Source organism: Rhea americana, unplaced genomic scaffold, assembly GCF_003343005.1.
Source record: "Rhea americana isolate MKP2758 unplaced genomic scaffold, rheAme1 scaffold_103, whole genome shotgun sequence".
Taxonomy (NCBI): Eukaryota; Metazoa; Chordata; class Aves; order Rheiformes; family Rheidae; genus Rhea; species Rhea americana.
The window spans coordinates 1,984,569-2,008,766 of NW_028185073.1; the positions used below are offsets into that span (position 1 = coordinate 1,984,569).

General features: G+C 35.6%; 1 protein-coding gene across 5 annotated transcripts in view; it reads left to right on the forward strand.

Annotated features, from left to right (window-relative positions):
- The window catches only part of PTPRD (protein tyrosine phosphatase receptor type D), a 276,887-nt gene that overhangs the window by 140,066 nt on the left and 112,623 nt on the right, over positions 1-24,198 (forward strand). For 3 of the 5 annotated variants that reach the window (XM_085307099.1, XM_085307065.1, XM_085307073.1), the window contains exons 6-13: positions 54-323; positions 989-1,570; positions 10,387-10,520; positions 11,549-11,693; positions 15,148-15,453; positions 16,398-16,591; positions 18,399-18,425; positions 20,579-20,696. In XM_085307099.1, the coding sequence (XP_085163225.1) occupies positions 54-323; positions 989-1,570; positions 10,387-10,520; positions 11,549-11,693; positions 15,148-15,453; positions 16,398-16,591; positions 18,399-18,425; positions 20,579-20,696 (1,776 nt within the window). The remainder of the gene's footprint in view (positions 1-53; positions 324-988; positions 1,571-10,386; positions 10,521-11,548; positions 11,694-15,147; positions 15,454-16,397; positions 16,592-18,398; positions 18,426-20,578; positions 20,697-24,198) is intronic. The other 2 variants (XM_085307081.1, XM_085307089.1) reach the window with 1 other exon arrangement.

Here is a 24,198-nt window from a genome sequence, read left to right on the forward strand (position 1 = left end):
ACTCAGTTTCTCTTTTTGTATATGTTATTACCTCCTTTTGTGCTTTGTTCCAGTTCGACGGGTCCCACCGAGGTTCTCTATACCCCCTACCAATCATGAGATCATGCCTGGCGGGAGTGTAAATATCACCTGTGTCGCGGTGGGGTCACCGATGCCATATGTGAAATGGATGCTAGGAGCAGAAGATTTGACTCCTGAGGATGATATGCCTATAGGAAGGAACGTCCTTGAGCTTAATGATGTCAGGCAGTCTGCAAACTATACTTGTGTTGCTATGTCTACTCTTGGTGTTATAGAAGCAATAGCACAGATAACTGTCAAAGGTATATCCTGAGTACATATATTGGATTTGGTTCAATCTTTCATTCATTGTCCATATTCTGAGTAAATATATTTCGGTGAAAGAGACTATATGCTTCTAACTCACTTAAATCAAGAGAGTAATCATTCTGAGCATCATTGACATATACAGAAAATAAAGATTCAGATTGCAATAGTTCTAATAAATAAATTAATTGTAGTGGTCAATTATTCACATTATTGCTTAGCTTTCAGCCTTTATTTTAAGGAGATGAAGAACAAAATTTTCTCACGTATATTTGTCATCATCAAGAATCCGATTTGATTTTTTGGTTTAGTAGGGGTCCAAGTAGAATACCCACTGAGTGAGTACTAGGGTTCCAAACACATCTAAGAATCACACTGTAATGATGTACTGTCTCTTCATAAGGTTATTGATCTGTGTATGCTTAAGAGACCTTGTGTGAAAGTCAGTGTCGTGGCTTTATATCAAAACATTTTATTGTAGGACTTGAAGTTATTCTGATAGTTTTCTGGAATAAATAACAACTGCCAAAAGCTTGCTGTGAAAGACTTAAATTCTAAATAAAGAAACATTTTCTTTCCATTTTAATCTTTTTGTTTTAATCACATAACAATTTGTGTTAAGTCTTAATTGTCTTTTTTTTTTTTTGGTGTTTGTCTTTAGCCTTACCCAAACCTCCAGGAACACCTGTGGTGACAGAAAGCACAGCAACTAGCATAACCTTGACTTGGGATTCTGGAAACCCTGAGCCAGTCTCCTACTACATAATCCAACACAAACCCAAAAACTCTGAGGAGCCATATAAAGAAATTGATGGAGTGGCCACAACACGCTATAGCGTAGCTGGCCTAAGCCCTTATTCAGAGTATGAATTTCGGGTAGTTGCTGTCAATAACATTGGGCGAGGTCCTCCCAGTGAGCCTGTGTCAACCAGGACCTCAGAGCAAGCACCTTCAAGTGCACCACGCAACGTGCAAGCCCGTATGCTGAGCTCTACCACCATTTTGGTACAGTGGGAAGAACCTGAGGAACCTAATGGACAAATACAAGGTTACCGAGTTTATTATACTATGGACCCCACCCAACATGTCAACAGCTGGACGAAGCATAATGTGGCTGACAGCCATATTACCACTATTGGGAACCTAGTACCCCAGAAAACATACTCCGTGAAGGTTCTTGCCTTTACTTCTGTTGGGGATGGACCACTTTCTAGTGACATTCAAGTCATCACTCAAACAGGAGGTAAGCCAGCAGTGTACAGGTTTTGAGAAAAAAAAATACATTTAAATACATGCAGACGTATTAGACATATTTTGTTTGAGTTTGCAACTGTTCGGAAATAATTCTTGTCAAGGATAGCCACAATTTATTCACTCTGCTTTAACAGACTACCTTTTCTCAGATTTTCATTGACAAGAGGACCTTATCTCTCCTCACACGCATTTAATTTTCCAATCTTTCAATTTGTCTCAAGAAGTTTAACAGCAGCAACAGTATTTTGGAGACTGTCGTCCTGGAGGTGGCCAAATGTTGTGGCTGCTGTAGGCAGTGCTGTTACACACCAGCATTTTGTCAAGTAGTTTATCACCAGGTTCATCAATGATTTTCTGCAATATTTTTGTTTTCATTTGGGGTGATTCCTTATGCTACCTCATTCTAGTGAACAGTGTTTTGAAAATAAGTATTTGTGTCCTGCATGCATAGCCACAAAATTGAATAAGTTCTGAAAACTCAGAAAACATGAAAATGTAAAGATTTTGTGTGCATAGAGCCGAGGAATCCTGCACAATTTTGATTTATAGATCAAATCCTAGTTTCCCCACCAAGAGCATACAACAATTCTGGATAGATGACAAGGTCACCATTTCTTTGTTTTATGTTTGCAGGTAGGCTGCTTTGTTTCTGTACAGGACTTCTAGGTCCATGAATTAGTTTTATTAGCAAAATACTAGCAAGCGCAGTGAAATACATTGCAGAGAATTTTTATGAAATCAAAAGCCAGAAATTCTGGTAGAGCTAAACTTCAGGAGATGTTTTATTGCAGTAGTAAAGATGAAAAGCTCCCTTTGTCTCGTGATTCAGAGAAGGGCGTGTGAGGTATTACTGTAGGTCAGTGATAGCTAACAACGTTATATAATGATACTTGTAGTCAGCTGAATTTTCTAGTACTAGAATGTTCCTGTTGTAGAAGTATAGAGTCTCTCAATTTAAAAACTAGATATGTTGCTAAAGTATATCTGAGCGTGGTTATACTGGATCCATTTTTTACTTCTGCATGCAAATCAGTTGATTCAAAGTGGACAACAACATGACTTTTATCAATAATAGAAATTCAGCAGTTATCTGGGAATTTTTGTAAGTGTCATGTTACACAAAGGTCTGAGTGTTGCCCTTTGTAGTATCGCAAATGAGAAGTTACTGAGTTAATTTTTCAAGAGCTCCTTGTGCAGAGGTGATGCCTGCTTACATACRTGGATGTGTATGAGTACATGTGCACATGTAAATAGGTGCAATGTATTTTAATTTTGGCTTTTGTRTCGTTTATCAGAGACCAGTTTGACTCTCTTCTTTCCGAATCCATGTGCAAAAGGCTTCTAAGATCACAGTTTAGTGAGCTCTTTGTGCTTAAATTTACAACCTTAAACCTCAGATTAGCAAGAGTTTATTGGTGGCTCCTGCAGAATAAGATGCAGAAATTTAAAAATGATTACCAAGTGAGGCTCAGTTGGGCTGGCCCGAGATACATGTCTTGTCCACATCACTTCAGAAAAGCTGTGTTTATTGAAACAATTACAGAAGTCACTGATAGACATACCCTTCTGTTTCTGGTTACTGCTATAACCTGAAGAAATTACAATAAAGTTAGCAATGCAAGAGGGATTCTCAGTGCAAGGATTTTGAACTTCATAAAAGGGTTGACATAATAAATGATGTTTACCTGAAATCATGTTTAAAAAATATAAAAAGTAGCAAACARGGCATTTTTTTAAGTGCCGATACTAACTGCTTGAAAGAATATGAACTTTTAAAGTCATGTAAGATAGAGGATACCCTCCAGTCCAGTGCAGGGTATATTTAAAAACCAGTGCTGAATATAAACAAAAAATTGAAGTTCTCCTATCTTTTTAAAGTGTCTAAGTGTTTCAATCTGGCAGTTTCTCTTCAGTGGACACTGCAGAATAAAATACTGTCATCCTCCAGATTTATTGTAATCTGAATCTGGATAAGATTGTTTTGGTTTGTCTCTCAGCGATTGAAATTCATCCAAATAAATATAGCAAATTGCATGTTTCATGAAAAGAATTGGAAACTGTTTTAGTATAAAGCTATATAAAAGAATAAGAATAGGAATGGGATGGTGATTAGGTTATGATTCATAGTCTTTCTTTTTCCCTTTGGTGAAATTTAAATAGAAGTAAGGATATCACAGTAAATRTGGGATACCAGTGTTTGCTTTTGAGATAATAGAATGTATATAGAATAATATGCAATATCTATATTTAATATACAGTATATCTGATTGATAGCTGTGATGTAAAGTCACTGATAGCTTAGTTTCTCACATACATATTATTATCTTGAGAGGAAGRGATTATAAAAATTAATAATTTTGTTTAAAGTTTTTCATGTTATTCATGAAAAACTCATTTTTTTAGTACAGCAAAGTAGTTCTTTTGAAATGACTGTGTCTGTGTTATCTTCTCACTTTGCAGTTCAGCCAAAAACTAGTTTTAAAAAAAAAATTAGATTTCTAATTCGATGTATAAACTAGAAACATTCAATTTGGGGGGAAGGGAAGGAAGCATTTTTCAGAAAAACAAATGTTAAAAAAAAACAAAATTATGTTCAAAATCTAATCTCAAGTATTCTATCTAACRACTTTAAGGGAAAGCACTGTTCTTTTGCCCTGCTGTTTTCAGCAGTGGCTTTCTCCCATAAAAAGGCAACATTTCAAGAGATTTGGTCATCAAAACCAGCTGTAGAGCTGAGCCTCGTGGAAAAGCAAAGCGTAGTTCCACATGCTGCACTTCAGAATGCCCTGACTCTGCACGCTGTGCCAAAGGGACCGATCCTGCTGAGGGCAGAGTCCGGTGCTCTGTGTTATTTAGGAGAACTGATGTACAAACACCAGATTTTGGAATAAAGACACATCTGTATAAGCTTTTCGGTAACAATCTTGCCCTTTTACTTGACTTCATCTGAAAACAGAAGCTCTGTTAGTCTGTCTTCATTTAGCAACCCAGAACATTTCTTAGGTATTTTTCACATTTCCTTTCTTTGCTCAGTATGATCACTACATGTACTCTGTAAACAACATACTTTATCCTGTGCATGTCAGAAAAATCCTTAAACTTTAAACTATTTGGGGATTTTTTTTTTAATTATTTCTTATTGCAATGTGCAAAGAGAATATAGTTACTGTAGTAATTTAGAGAATCCTGTTGTTATTCTGACCTTACCAGATTAGGCAGAAATAAGGAGACTCAAAGATACCCCAGGTTCTATCTATATATTTTCTATCAAGAGAGAGAGAGAATTCTGGAAAATACATGCATATCTGTGAATATATACATATTTAAGCACAGAATTTATAGTATAAAACACATTGTTAACTTTAAACCGAGGACTGGTTGAGGACTGACAACAGAGGATTGTTACATTATTTTACTTTATATTGTTATAAAAGCTTAAGCTTTTGAAAGTATGAGAAAGGACAGTAATGGGAAGGTCAAGTGTCTGACTGTCTCTTAGATGAATGTAAAGGGAGAAATATTGCAGGACATGTCAACAGAGCCTTAGCTTAAAGGAAATGAGTCAGTGATTTGGGAGTTCTTACTGTAAAAGAAAATTAGAAACTCAGAGGAAGAGAATGAATAGCAATAGAGAATAGAAGCTGTGTTGTACAGAGCTACCTACTTATCCTGGTGTTTCAACATCTTCTGTGAACTCACAGCTGGAGAAACCTCACATCTGAAACCACCGTGAGGCTCATCTCATAGCCATGCGTTTCATGAAGGCAGAGCCCTGGACGGGAAGGGATCAGAGCATGCAGCTGGCACTGGTGTGTCTGGTGTACAGCTAGTTTGGAGATGAGGCTGAGCAGATGTTTTTCAAGTGACAGAATTCCCCTTAAAGAACTTYTCCCATCATGTAGAGAAAAGTATTTCAGTTTTTGATAGTGCCCTACTCTCAAAACAAAACAAAATTTGTTAAAGTTAACTTTGCTTAAGTGGTCCACTCCTGTGTTTATTTGACTTAAATGCCACAATGATGAGAACGATGTTGAGAGCCTCACACAATGATTTTCCTAGCTTATATACTTTCTCTCTTCTTTCTGGTTAGAACACAAAATAATGTCTGGTTATGGGTTTTTTGTATTATCTTCTTGTTGAGTTTCTAGATTGCTTCATCTTCTTTGAGTATCACTTTTACATTGAAAACTTATTAACTCACTGTTTTTTCTCTCTGTTTAAGTTAAATGTGTTTCGGTTTTCAGTAAAGGATCATATTTACTTGTTTTTTCAAGACAGAGCACCTTTTCCAGAGCTTTGATTTTTCCTCCTCTACTCCTCTTTTTTGCATGCTCGCTTTCACATCTTCTCAGTCTTGTCTACCTTCTTCTTCCTTTTATTTTGTAGATTATTTGCTTTATTTTTCTTTGTTGGCATTTTCATTCTACTCCTCTTTTTTTCTGATCCAGTGAGTTAGTAGTNAAGGTGACTTACTCAAAAGTACCTGCCTATAGGAACTGAATTAATAGATACACTGAATTCCGGTTTGCAAAATATACTGATGAGTGTTGGAAATGTGTAGCACAGATTATTTCTGACCGTGAACTTGAGTATGGAAGAGGGCAGCTCATAATAAATTCAAGATAACTCCATTACTGCAGTGTTGAAATAGTGGGTCACATGACTGAACTTCTCTGAAGAATAATTTTTCCTCTCTTCATTATGTTCTCTAATCACTCAGATGAGAAAATGCTGACACAGTCTTTAATAAATTAATTGAATTAATAAATTGCCCAAGATTGTTTTTTCATTATATTCCATCAGAATCTGGTTTTTCAAAAGTGTGATATCTTTTTGCAAAAACAAGTTTTGTAGTACATTCAATTTTCAGTTGCAAGAGCTTTTCTGTCATAACCTTGTTCTTCTCAGAGCAAGARAGACATGGCTCTGAGGGTCCATTTTATCGTCTTATTCTGATCAGAGTTGGACATAGAGCCATTTATGTATGATGAAGTCCAGCAATCATACAGCTTTCTGCATTTGTTTCTGATTATGCAGCAATGAACACAAACAGCTAGGTGAGCAAAGGTATAGAATTTGGCATATAAATTTGAAAAGAATAATTCTGGACTCTGTTCTGTCCCTCAGTCATTGTGTGTACTGCCTAAGTTATGTCTTGTTTATAAGCATGAAATAAGAAAAAGGATACTTGCTGCACAGTGAAGCTATGGGTTTTAATATATGTTTACAGAGCACACTGATCTCAAAGCAAAAAAAAGATAGTACTGAAATACTGTCTCTAAAGATAGCTCATGCAAAAGCATTCCATTCTGAGCTGACCGTGTATGTCACTAAGATAAGTAGTGATAAAGTAAGATGTGATTTATTCAACTTTTAATGCTTCAACAAGAGTGTAAGGCCCACTTACATGGATTTTCCATTTTCCCTAGATTTTTTTCTATCCCTGAGGAAGATAAGAATCTTTCGTCAGCTCCTACACTTGACTTAGTTTCTATATGACACTGATGATTTTTTCTGAACTTGAAGAAATGTTACATTTTAGTCATAATTCCTAAACAGATAAAAAGTTATTGTTCCTTTCTTACCTCGTACTTGTTCTTTGGATTAAAACTTAGACTCTTTGCTAATGAGTTTATTACCAATRCAGTTCTTTTGTTCTGTGACTTTGTGGTTTTGTTTTCTCTCYTCCTCATCTTCTCTATCTGTTTGAAACCATGTGGATTTCCATACTACTTCTTTCCTCTCTCATTTTTTCAGCTAATTGTGGTTGAAGAATATCAGGGGAGACTAGGATCTGCAGCAATATATAGTTTCAGCAAACAGTATTTGGGAAAGTCCAATTAATGGTTGGTTTGACWTCTTATAAAATAACAGTGAATTGCAGACCTAGGATCATAAAGCTTTTTTTGAGAGGAAATTTTTAAAGATAAGGGTCTTGCAACACAATTTTACAGAGAGGCAGGAAATAACTTTCTGAGATTGGTAGGTTCCATCTGCTTATCTTGTTTATTATTATAACAAATAGTTATGAACCAAGGGTCATATGCATCACTTAACTGGTCATTAACTGCCTGATTTTCTTCTACAATTCACATACCTATAGATAATGTATGGATCATGTACATTACGATCTGTACAGAACAACTCAGGCTAGCCGGGACCTCAGGAGGTCTCCAGTCTATCCCTGCCCAAAGTATGCTCAGCTGTGGAAGCAGACCAGGCTGGGCAACCTCCGTGGACAGAGACGGCACCCCATCTCTAGCCTGGCTCAATGAGGGAAATACAGCTTTGCCCTGTGGATTATCTCCCAGTCTGGTGTGACCTCTGATCTGAGGAGCATTCCTGCTGTCCCTTCTCAAGTCACTGATAGTGATGTGGAACATAAGACAGATAACCGAAACTACTGTTTGACCTTTTGTGAACATAAGGAAGGAAAGCAAGTCAGTGTAAGTGCTTTATGACACATGATGAAGCTCTTACGACTCAAAATTGTTTTTATAAGACACTTGTGCTGATTTTATCAAATCGATGAGACCCCTTTCTGATGCATCACAGACTTGTGAGTGGGATTATTTTTCCTTTGTGAAGTTTACATAATTGACAGGAGTTTTTACTTTTACTTTCCTGTTCTTATTTTGACAAAACCCCCAAAGGACCAGCAGATGTTACAGGCAATATCTAGATTCCAGGCAAAGGTGATGTTGTAATGCCAACTTTATTGTTCAGCTTCTTTCCTGAAATAAGTTCTTCCTTACTCCTTCATACTCATTGAAGCAAAGTATTTTTTCCACAAGTCAGTGTTACCATACTATTATCATCAGGTGAAGCAAGCAAAATCCTGTACAGCCCCAAGTACCTTCTTGAGTTTCACAATGCACCAGTGCAGTTGAAAACACCTCTGACAAAGAAGACTTCCAAGTAGCCCTCTGTACTCCAGAATTTATTGTTAAGTTTTGACAGGCTTGCAGTATAACTCCAAGTCTATGTTGAACTGTGTTCAATTTGAGGCAAATCTGCTGCTATTACCAGCCTCAATTTGTTTTTCAGGAGAGTTGTAAAACAGCTCATCTAAAATGTTCTAATGCTCACTAATAAATCCGTTTATACAACTGTATGCTGTGGACTTGTGGAGTGAAAGTTTGACATAGTGGTATTTTAGAACCTATTTCAAAGTTAGGAATTACCCAGTTATCCTTGTCTCTTGCTGCTAATTTAAAACCATTTGATTTTAAAAGGATGAGAATAAATGTCTTGCCATTAGAATTAATTATGTTGATATTTACTGTAATTACTCTCTGTGCTTTTTACTGTGATCAGAAATCCATGAAGTGATCTCTTATTACACTAGGTTATCTTTCAGAAAAGTAATCAATTACTCCTTTTTCTTCTGCAAAGAAGGAGACTTTGGTCTCCTGTTCTCCCTCACTCATTACTTCAGAAATAGGCAACATTCTCCTACATTTTTTCTTTTCTATTTTGTCCTATTTCTGAAAAATACAAGTGAATGGTAGGAAGCCAACCAAAAAAAATTTTTTTGGAATATGTACCTCCTGTTGACAGGTTATCTGTATGTTTAAATGTTAGATATCAAACCTCTGTCAACTTACACAACAGTAGTGAAATACTCAAAATGACACTCTATGGAACATAACAATCTGGGGAAGACAAGAATTACAAAAGCGTATTATTTCTACTTTCTGCTCCTTGGTGTTTTTAAATCTGTTGGTGTACAAAATAAGGGTACTTAGGTAGAATAATATTCTGCTCTGAAAAGTGACTGTGAAACAATCATTTTTATCACATCCTACTTAGCACACCTGTTCTCAGTGTGCACTAAGTATCATATTTCATTATCTTTCTGAAAAAATTTAGGCATAGTGCATTTTGTTCTTGAAAAGCCAGAAGCTGTGGAAGACTGTTTCATACATTATCAACAGCATTGTGAACTGAAACTAATGTTTTGGAACTTGGGTGCCAAAATGATTCTATACATTCCAATAGCAAGATATATTTTCCTGTCATTTCCAAGCCAACTTCATTATTTGCGGTAGATTTGAAGAAGTAAATGAGGGTAACGTTTAGTCTGGATAATCTCTGTGACCTCATTACCCAAAGCTTAACTACAAAGATTTTCCTTGACTGCCAGAGATGAARTTTCATTTCCAGTTACTGGAATTAGAAAAGGTTGTTACTAGAAAGACAACTATATTGATAAAAATATCTGTCAGCAAAAAGATGGAAACATGCCACTTGATGAAAACATTGCTGAAGAGATATTTCTGCACTTAGTGCATATAAAAACATTCAATATTTAATGCCTTCTTGAAGAGCAGGATGTGTTTAGTACCTGAATTACTTGTGAACTGAGCAAATCATTTCTGCATTTAGAAAAACATGTAGTGATTTTAACACCTTTCTGATTATTCCATCCCATTTTATTTCAAACTTTCATTTCAAGCATATGCCTATATATTGATATGCATTTGCCATTTCACACATCAGTTGAACTTTCTGATATTCTTCACTAGACTTTTGTTCAGTTGCTTTCCAGTTGTGTGTGCATTATTTACAGTTCGAAAGATTTATTTGAAATCTTTGGTAATTTGTAATGTGTAAATTATTTTTTTCAGAGTCCAGATTAATTTAATTCATTGTTCAGTTAAACAATGTGTTATTTAAATTCAGTAAGTTCAGTAAAATTAGTATTGTCTGAAATATTCAAGTGATAATTTAAGAGATTTGAAAAATAGGTGTTGAACTAGACAAATAAACAATGAGCATCACTGTTCACCTTTTTCTCTTTAGTGCCTGGTCAGCCGTTGAACTTCAAAGCAGAACCTGAGTCTGAAACAAGCATATTACTTTCTTGGACACCTCCACGTTCTGATACTATTTCCAGCTATGAACTAGTTTACAAAGATGGGGAACATGGAGAGGAGGTAGATGTTGTACATCTTTTAAATTATCTTAAAATTCTTAAATGAGTTAAACTTCAAATGCTGCAATAGCTTGAAATTGATCTCTTAGTTGCCATCTTTAGTATGAATACCTTGATAGTAAAAGGTTGGTTAAATGGAGAAATCAGTCTAACAGTAGACTTTGAGTATGTAAACGTCAAAAAATACTGTTGATGGCCACTAGCTGGTGGAAACGTTGCTGTTGTTTGCAAAACTCGTCTGTAGAAGTTGTGTGCAGTGTCAGATGTTGTAATGGTCTTGGCTCTCAAAGGCTGATCCTTCATGAAGGCTTGGAAATAGATATGCTTGGGAGAATGATTAAAAAAAAAAGGCCTGATATTGCTGGATGACCCCCCAAAAAGGCAAACTGGTGGTCCCAAAAGGTAGCAGGAGAATGTCAGTGCTCTCCTGCAGTCTTGTCTTAATGCTAATGTTTCAAAGAGCCTAGGTTTATGGCAATTTCACACATGCACTGTAGATGCGTAGGCACATTCTGTACTGCTTGGCGGTAGGGAGAGAAGATCTGTATTTTACCTCCAAACAGAAAGGCCCCTGTTAATGTCTTACATTTGCTTCTTAAGATTTTGAACAGAAGTTTAACTATAGGCTAACCTTAAATCCAAGATTACTCACATCATAAAACCCTGTATTTCACTGCCCGAAGAGGTAACTATAAATACAGCTTTGTTCGTGTGTTAGTGTCTGAAAAGCCTTTTATACTTTGTACATAGCTATTACATCCTCAAAGATTCAATCAATATTTCTGCCTGTAGGTCTTATTAAGCGGCCTACTTTAAAAAATTGTTTCGTAGTGTATATTTGTCGTTAGTAATGTATTCATCTTTTGATATTATCATTATTCTGTTATTTTCTTGAATTCAAATCTAAGACTCTTGTCAATCGGGTTATCTTTAATRTGTACAAGTATTTCTTCTATAGACAGACATACAGAATTCAGAATCATGGAATATTAATCAAGACATCTGGTTCTCTTACTGCTTAACCTTTAGCAACGTGTTTCCACTGAGCCTACTACATCTTACCGCCTGCAAGGGCTGAAGCCAAACAGCCTGTACTTGTTCCGCCTAGCTGCCCGTTCTCCGCAAGGCCTGGGTGCTTCCACAGCAGAAATCTCAGCCAGAACCATGCAGTCAAGTAGGTGTCTTTCCTTGCTAACTTTACTCTGATTTGTTGTCTTTGTCAAAGAGATGCCTCTCAGAAACCCAGAGGAACAGCAATAGAGRAAAAGACTGAATGATGCAAAACAGCACTCGGGGTGCTTAACACAGCAAAAGGGTGCTTATGCTGTGGTCAATTTAATACATGAGTGGCTCTTGCATATCATCAGGAAAGGACTTAGTATAAAGAAAGCTAGTGTCCAAGAATACGATTCTATGCTGTAATAATAATCTTTCATTTTTATGCCATAATAATTTATCACAGACTAGGTGTATATGAGTAATTGTCCTCTATCCTTAAAATTTCCCCTGCGCAACGTGCAGATTTCCTATAATACTAGTTTAAGCTTGCAGCAAAGTCCTGTAATACGAGCATTTTGTAGGTGGATCAGTTTGATTATTTCATATTGTACAAAAAATTTCCACAAAATTTTTCCTGTGTAATGACTAATGCTTCTGAATTTTAGTTAGCAATTATTTTACATGGGCTTGTTATGATATTTGGTCATTTTGACATCAGTAGAAAAACTATGTTTTGACTAGATGCTTATATTGAACATAAGCATATGTCACTACATGATGAAACTCATCAGATTTGCCTGCAAACATTTGTCAGGGATTCAAATATGTATTTTAAAATATTTAAATTCAAACTTAATTAAAATGATCAGGTAAGCGAGGGTGACATCCTGAAGAACTCCTCCTACCTGATAAATTATGCTTTCTTAACAGTTTTCATTACACTACACAAATGTTAAATTTATTTTGTTTAAAAATAAATGAACTTTTCTTAAAGTGATATTATTTAAAACAAAAATTCAGATTCTCAGTTAACATGCTATTTTTTAGTTTGCAGTCTCTGAAGGATCTGATTACCTCATCATTCTTTATTAGTGTTATATATTAATAATTCAGATAACTAGAGAAGTAATGCTTTAGAGTTTTAGTTTAAACAAAATTAATGGGCTTCCACAAGCCTTTCTGTGTCATTCTAAATAAACATAAAAGACATTATTATATAGCACAGGACTAGTTGTAGAGACAGTGACAATGTCCGTCTTGACTTTAACTATCTAGAATCAATAATTTAATGAAAAAAGGTGTTTATCTTCTCTGAGAATTATTTCAACTACTAAAAATATGCATTCTTTTATAACATATTTGTTGAAGATTGCTCAAAATGTGCATATAAAAGAAATATTTAAGGGCCAAGGTTGTGTATAATTAAATTGACATTTTACCTTTCTGGAATGTAGGAATGTGTTATGCTTTTTTCAGCCGTATGTCTTCAGATAGTACACAAATTTGGGAATCAGTCAAGCCTTTTTAAGATCAGAGTCAGTCTTAGTTTGGGTGAAGTCAGTAGCAAAATCTAATTAATTTCAGTGACATATAGGCAGACCGTGTTTGTTGAAAATATTTGCAGTGGGTTTTGAAATTGTGTATTTTAAGAATACACAGTGGTAGCATACAGTGTTTTCAGAATATACAGTGTTAATAAAACTGGTTACATGTGGTAGGCTGTGAACATCCTCAGTTACATAACTGCAATATTTTGCATTTTCTAGAACACAGTGGATTAAGCATTACTAAAATTCCATCAGTTCATTGGCAATATTCACCAGACTATTCTGTGGCCTTTCATCTTGGTTTCAGGGAAAGATGCTACAAGGATTTATTTCTTCATGTGCAAGATCCTTAAGGGTATTTTACTTACATTTTTATTTCCTGCACAGATTCATGGTGGAAGGGAACCAGCCTGTTTTGAGTTCTCGATTACTAAATTACCTTAAAAAAAAGTCCAAATGAGATAATTTTTTTCTGTCTCCCCAGCCACCCTCTCTAGCCACTTGAAATGCTGGTACCTTCCCTCCTGTTTTCACGTTGGAAGAGCAGCATACTATACTGAGTAGAATGCCATTGATCCCTGTAGAAAAGCTGTGGGGAACTGAGAGATACGTGTGTAAATGCAAAAGGTTGCAGCAGGGTCCTAGACCTTCTGTGTTCCTTTAATTTTGTTTGATGTGCCTAGAATAAGTGCTAGAAATTATTATTTTTTATCTCAAAAAAGAGAAAAAAGAAAGCCCAAAAGAATGACATAAAGATTTTGCACCCAAAATGGATTATTTGCCCTATAAGATAGAGGGCAGAAATAGGAAAGGAGTCAATATCCATTGCTTCTGCCAGTGAATTTAAACTAGAGCTCCTTTATTTGTTGTTGCACCATATAGTCACACATACTAATAAAGCATACACATTGCTAAGTCCATGTGCATTTAAGCACATAAATGCATACCTAACTTTCAGTGCCTGAATTGTCTCATTGAAAGCAGTGGAGTAGCATACGTACTCTGCCACACATGCTCTGGCAGACTCCTCTGAGTACAGATCAGCAAAGATGAGCACTTTTGCTCTGGAAGATTGGTACTGGTGAAAAGATATGAAGCACAAATTCAGAATCTTTCACTTTTCTGATCTGCTTTGGTTGTGGACTCTCTTTGTAAAATGAATCTTGACACAATATTTGGGGGTAGATTCTTTTTTTTTTTTTTTTTTTTTTTTTTTTTCCCTGTAGAAGTTACCTAAATTACTGGTAGGATTTAATTCTTTACTAGCAAAGGTGTGTCCAAGAGGAGTTAAAAAATATAAAACTGACAGCTGATCTAGGGTAAGTACAAGTTACAGTCAGAATCAACAAGCCTGTCACTTTTTCCTGGTAGGTAAATCTTTGGCTAAGATTTTCTTTATCRTATATTGACTGCATGCTTCCAGTATGTTGGCTACAATAAATGTTTGAATAAATGCTTTCCATTTAAACATTATTTGTGGTTGACTTGTTCCAGGCAGACTCAGTTATAAAAAGAAAACTGAAAAATTAAACATTTGTTTTGGTGAACGGGGGACTACAAAAATATTTAGTGATTTTTGAAGTAACTTCTAGCAGTTATTGCAAGTTTTTTAGAGCTCTGTTAAAAGAAAATAAATATTCTCCAAGAGTATTAGCCCACTTGCAGGGGATATGTCCAAATTTGTAAATAAGTACATGTCACCTATCATTTAAAATATAACTTGCACTAACTGCAGTTATTACCAGGGTAGGTCTGTAGTCATAAGTATCACGTTTTTGTTTAATTTCAAGAAGAATTTCAATTACAGGTAGGTAATATTATTTTGAGGGTTCATTTTCATATATTTCCCCTACATCTTTTTTCACTGTTTAGTTGATTTACTCATTTTCAGTTTCCTCATGTTAATAAGCCAAGGTGCATATGATTATCTGATATTTTGCTTTTTAAGTTTGTACTTTTTTTGTTTAGTTTTTATTTTAATCTGGTTGCCTTTTATTTATTTTTATTTTTTCTTTTGTTCATTTTTTTCAATCACTCCTATCCTTTCACTCAAATCCTCCTTTAACCCACTACTGAAATTAGAGCCATCAGCTCCTCCTCAAGACATTAGTTGCACAAGCCCCAGCTCCACTAGCATTTTGGTAAGTTGGAAACCTCCACCAGTGGAAAAGCAGAACGGCATTATCACTGAATACTCCATCAAGTACATTGGGATTGATGGAGAAGATGTCAAGCCCCATGAAATTTTGGGAATTTCCTCGGACAGTACCCAATACCTTTTGGAACAGCTGGAAAAATGGACTGAGTACCGGATATCTGTGACTGCCCACACTGATGTTGGACCTGGCCCAGAGAGCTTAGCAGTATTGATTCGGACAGATGAAGATGGTATGTTGCCTCCACTACATCAGTTGCACCTCTATCGATCTGCTGTGTTTTGTATAAGCTAACAGTATTTTTTTCTGCTCCTCTTTTTTTCCCAAATCACTATTATTATCACCATTTGAGTGTTTTAATCAAAGGCTTGTCCTTTGCACATCGTTTTTATATTTAGTATTTTTACTTTTTAACAGAAAATACCATTTTGTGAATGAAGTGAATCTACTGCTCTTTTGAGCCCATACACATCCCTCTTTCTCCTACTACTACATAAAAATAATTCTCAGGGGAAAATCTTTCTGCATTTTTCTTGATTTAACAGTTGTTATTTTTAGCAATTATGTCTATGAACTTTTCTCCACGTATTTTTTTAACTTCTTGTTCTGTGCTGTGTTTTTTTTTTATTTTGGTTTTGGGGTTTTTATTGAATTTTGTTTTTAATCTTGGAAAACTGATGCTTCACATATTTTCTTTTCTTCCGTGCGTGAAAGTGACAGAAGACCACCTTATTGTCAGCCTCCTTTTTATACTACTGAAAAAAGCCCAAACCAAGAAATAGCAAACAAAAACAAGGGAAACTTTTTTGGGGAAATATTTTGTGTTTTTGTTATTATTATTTCAGTGATTATAAAATCTCTTTGTACTTTAATGCTTTGACTCTCAAAGCATCTTCCTTGGCTTTTGTACATTTTTACATGTTTTTCTATTTCTCTAATACTCTTTTTTCTTCCATTTTTTGCATCAGTCATGGTTTTTGATCTTTCACTGAAAGGTAGAGCAGATTGGTTGAGCATTTTCATTTGTTGAACAATTTATATTCTTCAAAGAAAACTTAGTGAGTCTGCCCTTAAAAAAAAAAAAAAAAAGAAAGAAAGAAAGAAAGAAAAAGAAAAGACTCTGCATGGGTGGGACAGGTGCCTGTAATTCTGTTTTATCCAATGATGTTGTTCCAGTTCCTAGTGGTCCTCCTCGCAAAGTCGAGGTAGAGGCTGTCAACTCTACTGCTGTTAAAGTGTCATGGCGTTCACCTGTACCCAATAAGCAGCATGGTCAGATCCGAGGATACCAGGTCCACTATGTCAGGATGGAAAATGGAGAACCCAAAGGTCAACCCATGCTGAAGGATATCATGCTGGCTGATGCGCAGGTAACAGGATCATTTTGTATTCTTTCAAGGGTCATGCTGGAAATATTTCATTTGTGAGAGCTAAATTGAACTGTCTTTTTATTTCCATACTTCAGCCTACCAGATATAAAATTTTGTATTTATTTTAATAATTTTTTTCCAGAATGTTGTGCTTTCTGGTTCTTTGTCCAAATCTAGGTGACTTTCCCTGTATAGGCACATATCAGGAAAACCCCAACTAAATGCAAGGCTGTGTTTTCTGCTAACTCCCTTTAACCTAAATATTTCACCCTATATCTGTTCTCTGAAATGGAAAGCACCAGGAGCATCTGAGTCAGGTCACAAACAATGCAGTAAAATGTGCATCATCCAATCCAAACACATGATATTTCTTTGCTTCTGTAGAGAACCTACAGTCAGATTAGAGGCCTATATACCCACTTATTACAGTGTTTCTATCATTAGTGTGTATCCGTCTCATATGTATGAACATATCCACACATTTCAGAGGAAATGATTTTTTAGTGCAAATTCAGAAGTCACTGACATATTTACACTTTTCACTTTTCAAATCTGTAACTGTGTAAATGAGAAGATTGGCATAAATAGGTTTAGGGTTGCTTCTGATGCAAAATTTCTGATCCATTTAAATAAATAAATAGACGTGATGAAAGCACGAGCCTGATCACATCAAGTTTAAAAAGCCTCTTAAAATTGGGTCTTACTGATTGGGATATACTAGTGCTCTGTCAGACTGGAGATGCTCTGAGTTCCTGGTGCTGGAGAATTGAACCTATGTTGAAACTATTGTCAGGTACAAACCTCTCACAGCTAGTTCTTAATGTATATGGGAATGACTGGAGATCATTATAAATGATAATCTTAGAATGAACTAAATAGTTAAATTTTAACATTTTAAGCATTTTATGTGAGTATACAATGGGTTTTTTTGCCCTTTTTTCTCCCACTCTTAGCTCTAACTTTCATCTGTGCAGATACATCTTTTATGAGCAAATCTCCTACACACTTCATTTTGCAAGCCTATTCTCAAAATGCTGTTTCAGTTTCTGGAAAGCCTTGTTATTTTATTGTTTTTTTAACTTTGTCTGCCTATCAGTCTACTTTAGAGACTGTGTTTAAGGGGTTCTTATGCCTTAAACAGCTGAGAGAAAGCAGGAAAAAAAGGACAGGGAAGCAGAAGGACATGAAAAAATAAATGCAGGGACTAGATGGGATTTTGGAGCACAAATCTGCCATTTTGGCTTCAAATTGCCTGTTTGCCTTTGCTTCATTTTAGAAGAGTTGTCTCTGCTCTCGTCCCAGTACTCCTCCTTGCCTCACTCACTTTCACGGCCCATGTGTTCAGGACCGGGGTGCGGTATAGATACCTTGCTGGAGATAGACCTTGATTAGTGTGGTTAGGATTTACAAATACATACATGCCATCTTGCTGTTAATTCAAATAAGGCATTGGATTAATTTGAGAAAACTAAGGTTGAAATTGAAATGCATATGGCCTAGTAACATGATTAAATAAACCAATTAGCACTTGATTCTGTCTCGGTGGCTTTTACCAATGCAGTCTATCATAAAATATTACTGCATGGTACAAGAAGATTCATTGCCCAGGAATATGTACTATTCTCACCTTCAAAGTTGCTGCTTTTGTGCTTTGGTGGGGAGCAGAAATGGAATTGAGAGTGTCTGGCCTGATTTCATTAATGAGATTTTCAAATTACTACTAAGAAGAAATGATTGCCTCGAGAAGGCTACAAATCTTTCCTTATTTCTTTTGTTTTTCTTTCCAACATTCTTTACTCTCAATCAGTGGGAATATGATGATACTACTGAACATGTGAGTAATTATTGACTGGCCAGCCAAAAAGTTTTTTTTGTTTTCTTTTTTGCCTGTTTGCTTGTAACCATCTTTCATTTTTTAATTTTTTTTGTCTTTTGCACAGATGCATGTACTAACATTATCAGTTATTTTTTTTTTTCCTGTATGGCACTTTTTCCCCCTCCCCAGGAGGGATGTGTGGGAGGGTGTTGCTTGTTTTGTACTCTGGTTCAGCATGATGTTGAAATGTACAGAAATGGTTTGTGTTTTCTTCTGTTGTGGTGGCTGTTACTAACTTTGCCTCACAAAGCAAAGATGTTCCTCTTTAAAAGAAGGTGCTAGAAAAATAAGAAGTGTGGTTTAGAATACCTAGCAATGCCCACAGKTTTTTCTGAAATTATTGTAAGGCTAGCTGCTTTTTGTGCAGCTGAAAGTCAAATTCAGTTGAACTTTTTCTTTTTTTGGTAATTTGATAAATCTATTTTGTATACTTACCAGCAGGATCAGAAAAGCCAAATGCCCTGCAGTGATTATGTCTAAGTAATWTGAGTTTGCTATATCCAAATCACATTTCTAAAAGACAGCACTACATGTCATCATATCTTTGTTACACTATAAAGTACTGTTTGYTTTAGATGAGGCTAACATGCATAGTGCTGTTTCAAAGGACAGTATAATTTGTTTTGCCTTTTTATTGTTTTATTCTGTTAACCTCAGGTGCAATTTCCTTCCAGATGATCAAAAATATATCTTGCTGATTTTGCTCTTTAGGTTCAATTCAATTCTGAGACAGATTCTCAGGAGTTTTTTTATATGTATATATATATATGTTTCTATTTTGTTAGAGGCATTTTGCCTACTCCTGGTCATTACCTTGTAATTTCTATATTGCTAATAAGAGACTGAAAATACGTTGCCATCTGTAGTGAGCTCATACCCACTGTCTTAAAAAATCCATTTACTCTGRATAGTCTGACCCGTAATTTTTATATTAACTTTTATGGTTGTTTCATTTGAAGTGTATGATTGCACGTTTTCTATTTATTTTTGACACATAAATACACTATTTCCCTGGCAGCACTGAAATTTAGTGTAAATACGTTCAGCCATATGAAAATAAAAAGGTGTGGTTACAGACTAGAAGCTGAAGTGAGAAAATTTGGGCCAGTCAGTTACTTCCCGATACTGTCCTTTTTATATTCCTCCATGAAGAAAATATATYGAGGCAATGCTTATGTGCCAAGTTGAGGTATCAAGATTTAACTTTTTCTGGCTTGCCTTAAAGCATGACATAAATATAACTTATTTAAGGTGGCTGGCCCTTGAGTATCATGTGGGCAGGTGGGTGGGTGGGTGCGCGCTCACACATACAAGGATTCACTTTGGTTAAGCACTTTCTGTTTGGTCCTGCTCCCATTGCCATAAGCTGAGAAATTACTTGTGTAGATGCTGTGGTTTTCTTGAGGGTCCTTCAGATTTATTCTCTGACCAGATTGTTAATGCTGTTTGGGTTGGTTCTTTGAGCCCTTAAAAAAGAGAGTTGTTTCTAAAATACTCTGAAATCTTCATATATCTTTTATATCTTTATATTCCTACTAGTAATATAGAAGCCATTTAAAACACTAGATGTTCAGGAAAGGGGAGACTGGATGTTACACAGGTTGCAATTACAGTTTTGCAAAGTAAAGAGGATTTCTTGTTTGGCTGAACCATAATATCTTATGAAATGGGATGCAGCTGAAACACTTTCTTATTCCTAGGGATTTCACACTTAAATCAAGGATGTCCAGTGAATGACTAAATCAAACTGAGTTTCTCATTTTTGCACATACATTCATTTCACAATATCAGTAAGATTCCCTAGGCGATGTATTTCAGAAAGGTTTATTCGTTGTTCACGTCACTAAGCCTTTGGCCTTGTGCCTTAAATTACCTGAGGCGTGTTATTTAGAAATGTGCTGTCTTTTATTTCTTAAGTAAGTGAAACATCTTGCATTATGAAACGTTTCACACAGAAGAGTTTGTTGGTGCTCTCAAATACTTGCTATCACTACCCGTAGCACAGAAGTGTGTGCACCATATGCGACACACAGGGATTGACTGAAACATTCTGTACTCTCTTAGCAAACAATACATTTTTAATACAATGTTACTTTTTTATTTCATCTTAGGAAATGATAATTTCTGGGCTGCAGCCTGAAACGACATACTCCCTCACTGTGACAGCCTATACAACAAAAGGTGATGGAGCCCGCAGCAAGCCCAAACTCGTGTCTACTACTGGTGCAGGTAATACTCATATGCCTTTCATCTTCAAATGAATCCTTAGACTTGCCATATTAGCTTTGTACTCCTGCATGTTGAAAGTCTTCTGTACCATAGAAAGTGTCTGTAGGACACAGAGTTTGGTGTCATTTGGCCCTTCACTTAAGCACACAAAAGCAAATTGCATTTGTCCCTTTTTCCATTCAAGAAGTGGCCAAAAGTCCTATTTAACAATATACTTTCTCGTAGCTCTTCCATTCTGCTTAGTGTCATCTTAGATTGAAAAAAAACAAAATTCAGAGCTAAGAAACATATCTAAAAAAACTTATGAAGGGCTTTTCTGATCTGCATGGGAGAAGCAATGTAAAGTAGAACATGGAAAGAACATCTATGTGTCAGTTGCAGCTTACCTCAAAGGAGATACGATGATTAAACAGAGGATTAGAAAACAAGAAATGAAAGTCCTGCCTGTGAACCCAACAACACAGAGGCAATTTGAGACACCATCTGGAGCAGAATGCCACATGGCAACTGTATTCAGTCAGCATTTGATCACGTGAGAGTGTAGCTGGGAGTGTCTGGTTGCATGACCAATCAGCTGATTCATTTGCCTTTTTGGTAGCATGAACTGAATTATCTTTAGATGAGGAACAGGGTATTTTAAGTTAGAATGTCTTGCAGTGGCACGGCTTAAACAGGTGATGCCTCCATAGCCTTAGTTCCTCTGCAACTGTTCATTTCCTTGGTTTTATAATGCAGCCTTTGAGAATATACCATTGCACGGAAACTTTTGTAGCACCATTACAAGCTGTCATAATAGTAATTTATTTTTACATAGATGCAGAAAGTCCAAAAGACATACATAGTTGTGTTTATGCACCTTGATGCATTTTTCAAAGCAAACACTTAATGTGAAGCACATCTAATAATTTCAGAAACATTTACATCCAGTTTTCTCAGCTTCCTTGGGAAAGTCTCAATCTTGGTGACTAGATTTATGACATGTTGTGTTTCAGATGTTTTACTACCTTCTAATCATTATTAACAGATATTGAAAGTTTCCTTCCAACCTGTCCTCATTCGCAGAATCTTGAGGTTCAGAAAAAAATGAAATATATATTTCTTGCTTGTATTTGAACTAGATTTAGGAAAAGCAGCAATTGATCCTTCATTATTTTTAAAATTCAGTTCCCAGTGTAAATAAACGAAATTGTAATGATCGCGATTTCATTATTTTCTAGATAATATTATAGGCTATGCAAACCTACTTTCAAAACTTACGTTCATCTAGCTAGACTTTATTCACCCTTTATGGGTCACTATTCTAGAGTCGCTAGTGCTTCTCCTTTAGAAAATCTAATAATCTCATCCTGTGTAAAACCCAAGTGATGGAAGAGCAATTGAGAAGCCCAGACTTGCCTATAAACGTAGTATGTGTTATATGTTTCTTGCTGCTCGCTTCATCTGGTGGCCAAATACCATGTGTCCCTGTTCTCCAGAACAACGAAGTTATGATTTTGCTCCTTCGTACATGGATATGTGTATGAAGATCTCTCTGCCTTGCAGTTACAGCAAACTTTGGTCGAGCTCTTTTTGTAAGGAAGATTCTCATACAGGGGTTTGATAAAGGAGGCAATAAAGACAGTATCGAGACTTCTCAGCTCACTGACTTTCCGTAAGAATAGAGTGGACAGATGACAGAATGGTACATTAGTACTCTTCCCAAAACAAAGCACCATGGGCTTGTAGGTCTCAGCCAGCTTTTCTCTGATTTGAAATAGAAAGGATAAAGGATTCTATTCTAATAAGAATCTATTTAAATATTAAAATAAAGCAAGGGAGGAATCTGACTAATTTTCTGAGGTTTAAATAAGGTGAAGTGTTAGAATTAGTATGATTATATTCATATCAGATACAAAGGAGAATAAAGATCTTTTTTTCTGTTTACTATTCATAAGTAATGACTTAAAAGCAGTTAAATAAAGGATAAATTACTGTTCTGCTGTGCCTGGTTACTGGTATAAAATCATCACTTATATTATTAAATGGAAAAAATCACTAAATGTAAGTGAGCCTAGTTTGTGGCAACTATAGTTATTAGTGAAGTCACAATGTGGCTAATATTTTAATTTCAAAATATTTTTTCCATTTTGTATTCACCTTCACTTCCTCATTTTAAGAATTGCGTGAACATTTCTAACTCAAGTTTTTAAAATCTCTTAAATTTCTGATAATTAGGGTGAGGACAATATAAATTATATGTGATTAACAGGACAAATAGCAATTGAGACTTACTTGTCACCAGTATCATATAATTTTAGTTAAGAATTCTATCAGACCTTCAGCTTCTGTGTCTCAGTAGTTGAATTTTACAACACAGCTGCTTGTGCATTATTTGAAATTTGTTCTCTGTGCTGGACAGCACTCTTGAAATCGGTACTTCAAACTAAGCTTCATCCATGCTCAGCTATAGTTCTTAAATAAAAAAAATCAATGTTTCTACCTGATTTTTTTGTGACTAAGAGGAGAAAATTTCCATGAAGACTGCTGATATACTGTATATCACCTGATGGAAACAAATTATTTGGAAAATTATTTGGAAAAGGCAATTTGCATGAACTTCTGCTAACAATGTCATGCCATTACAACTGGTAGCTGCAATGACTCCTGCAAAGGACCAGTTGAGGGAGATCTTGCTAGACAATTATGAGGATGGATTTTATTAGAAGATCAGAGAATATATTTTTCATAAGCATATTCATTGTATTTGGTTCTTGGCAAATTTAGGTACTACTTTCCAAATAAATTTCTAGATATAACTATTCTATGATGCAGCTATGTGCAGGATTTCACAGAATTCTGCGCTTTGTCTTAAAAGGCTAGTACTTAAAAATGAAAATGTTATCTAAAAGCCATCCAGTAATATAAAAGTGAGAGAGAAATATTTTCGTTCCCTGTCAACAATTGCTATCTTGACAAAAAGAAAATTCATGCACATCATAAAATCACATAGACTCCATATGAAAAAGAGTGAACATTGTTCTTTACCATTGGACAACATAAGTACTTTTTTATCACTTTTTAAAAATTGGCTAAACGAGCCTTTTTAGTTCCCCTGCTCTGATCATGAGCAAGTAGTAATTTCTTAGTTTATTTGTAGGTACCACCAAGATTAAAAAATAGTTCAAACTATGACTGCCACAAGAATAAAAACAATTTATCATATTACTTAATTTAGTGACACCTTCCAGCAGTCTCTCCTCTAAAACTCTGAAGGAGTTATTATTCTATTTCTGTGGACTCCTCTCTTTCATATGCTCCATTGGCTTTAGTAATAGTTATAATACAGAGAAAAATATGACCTGCAAAAGGCCTTCACAATTGCCTTTTTTTTTTCTTGTTCCATAAAGAGTCATCACTTGGGAAAAGTCAGAACTAGTCAGAGAAATATCCTTTGCACTCCAGGAGCTGTAGGAAAAAGAATTCTTGGGAACATATTTGCACCAGATTGGAACATACAAAATGA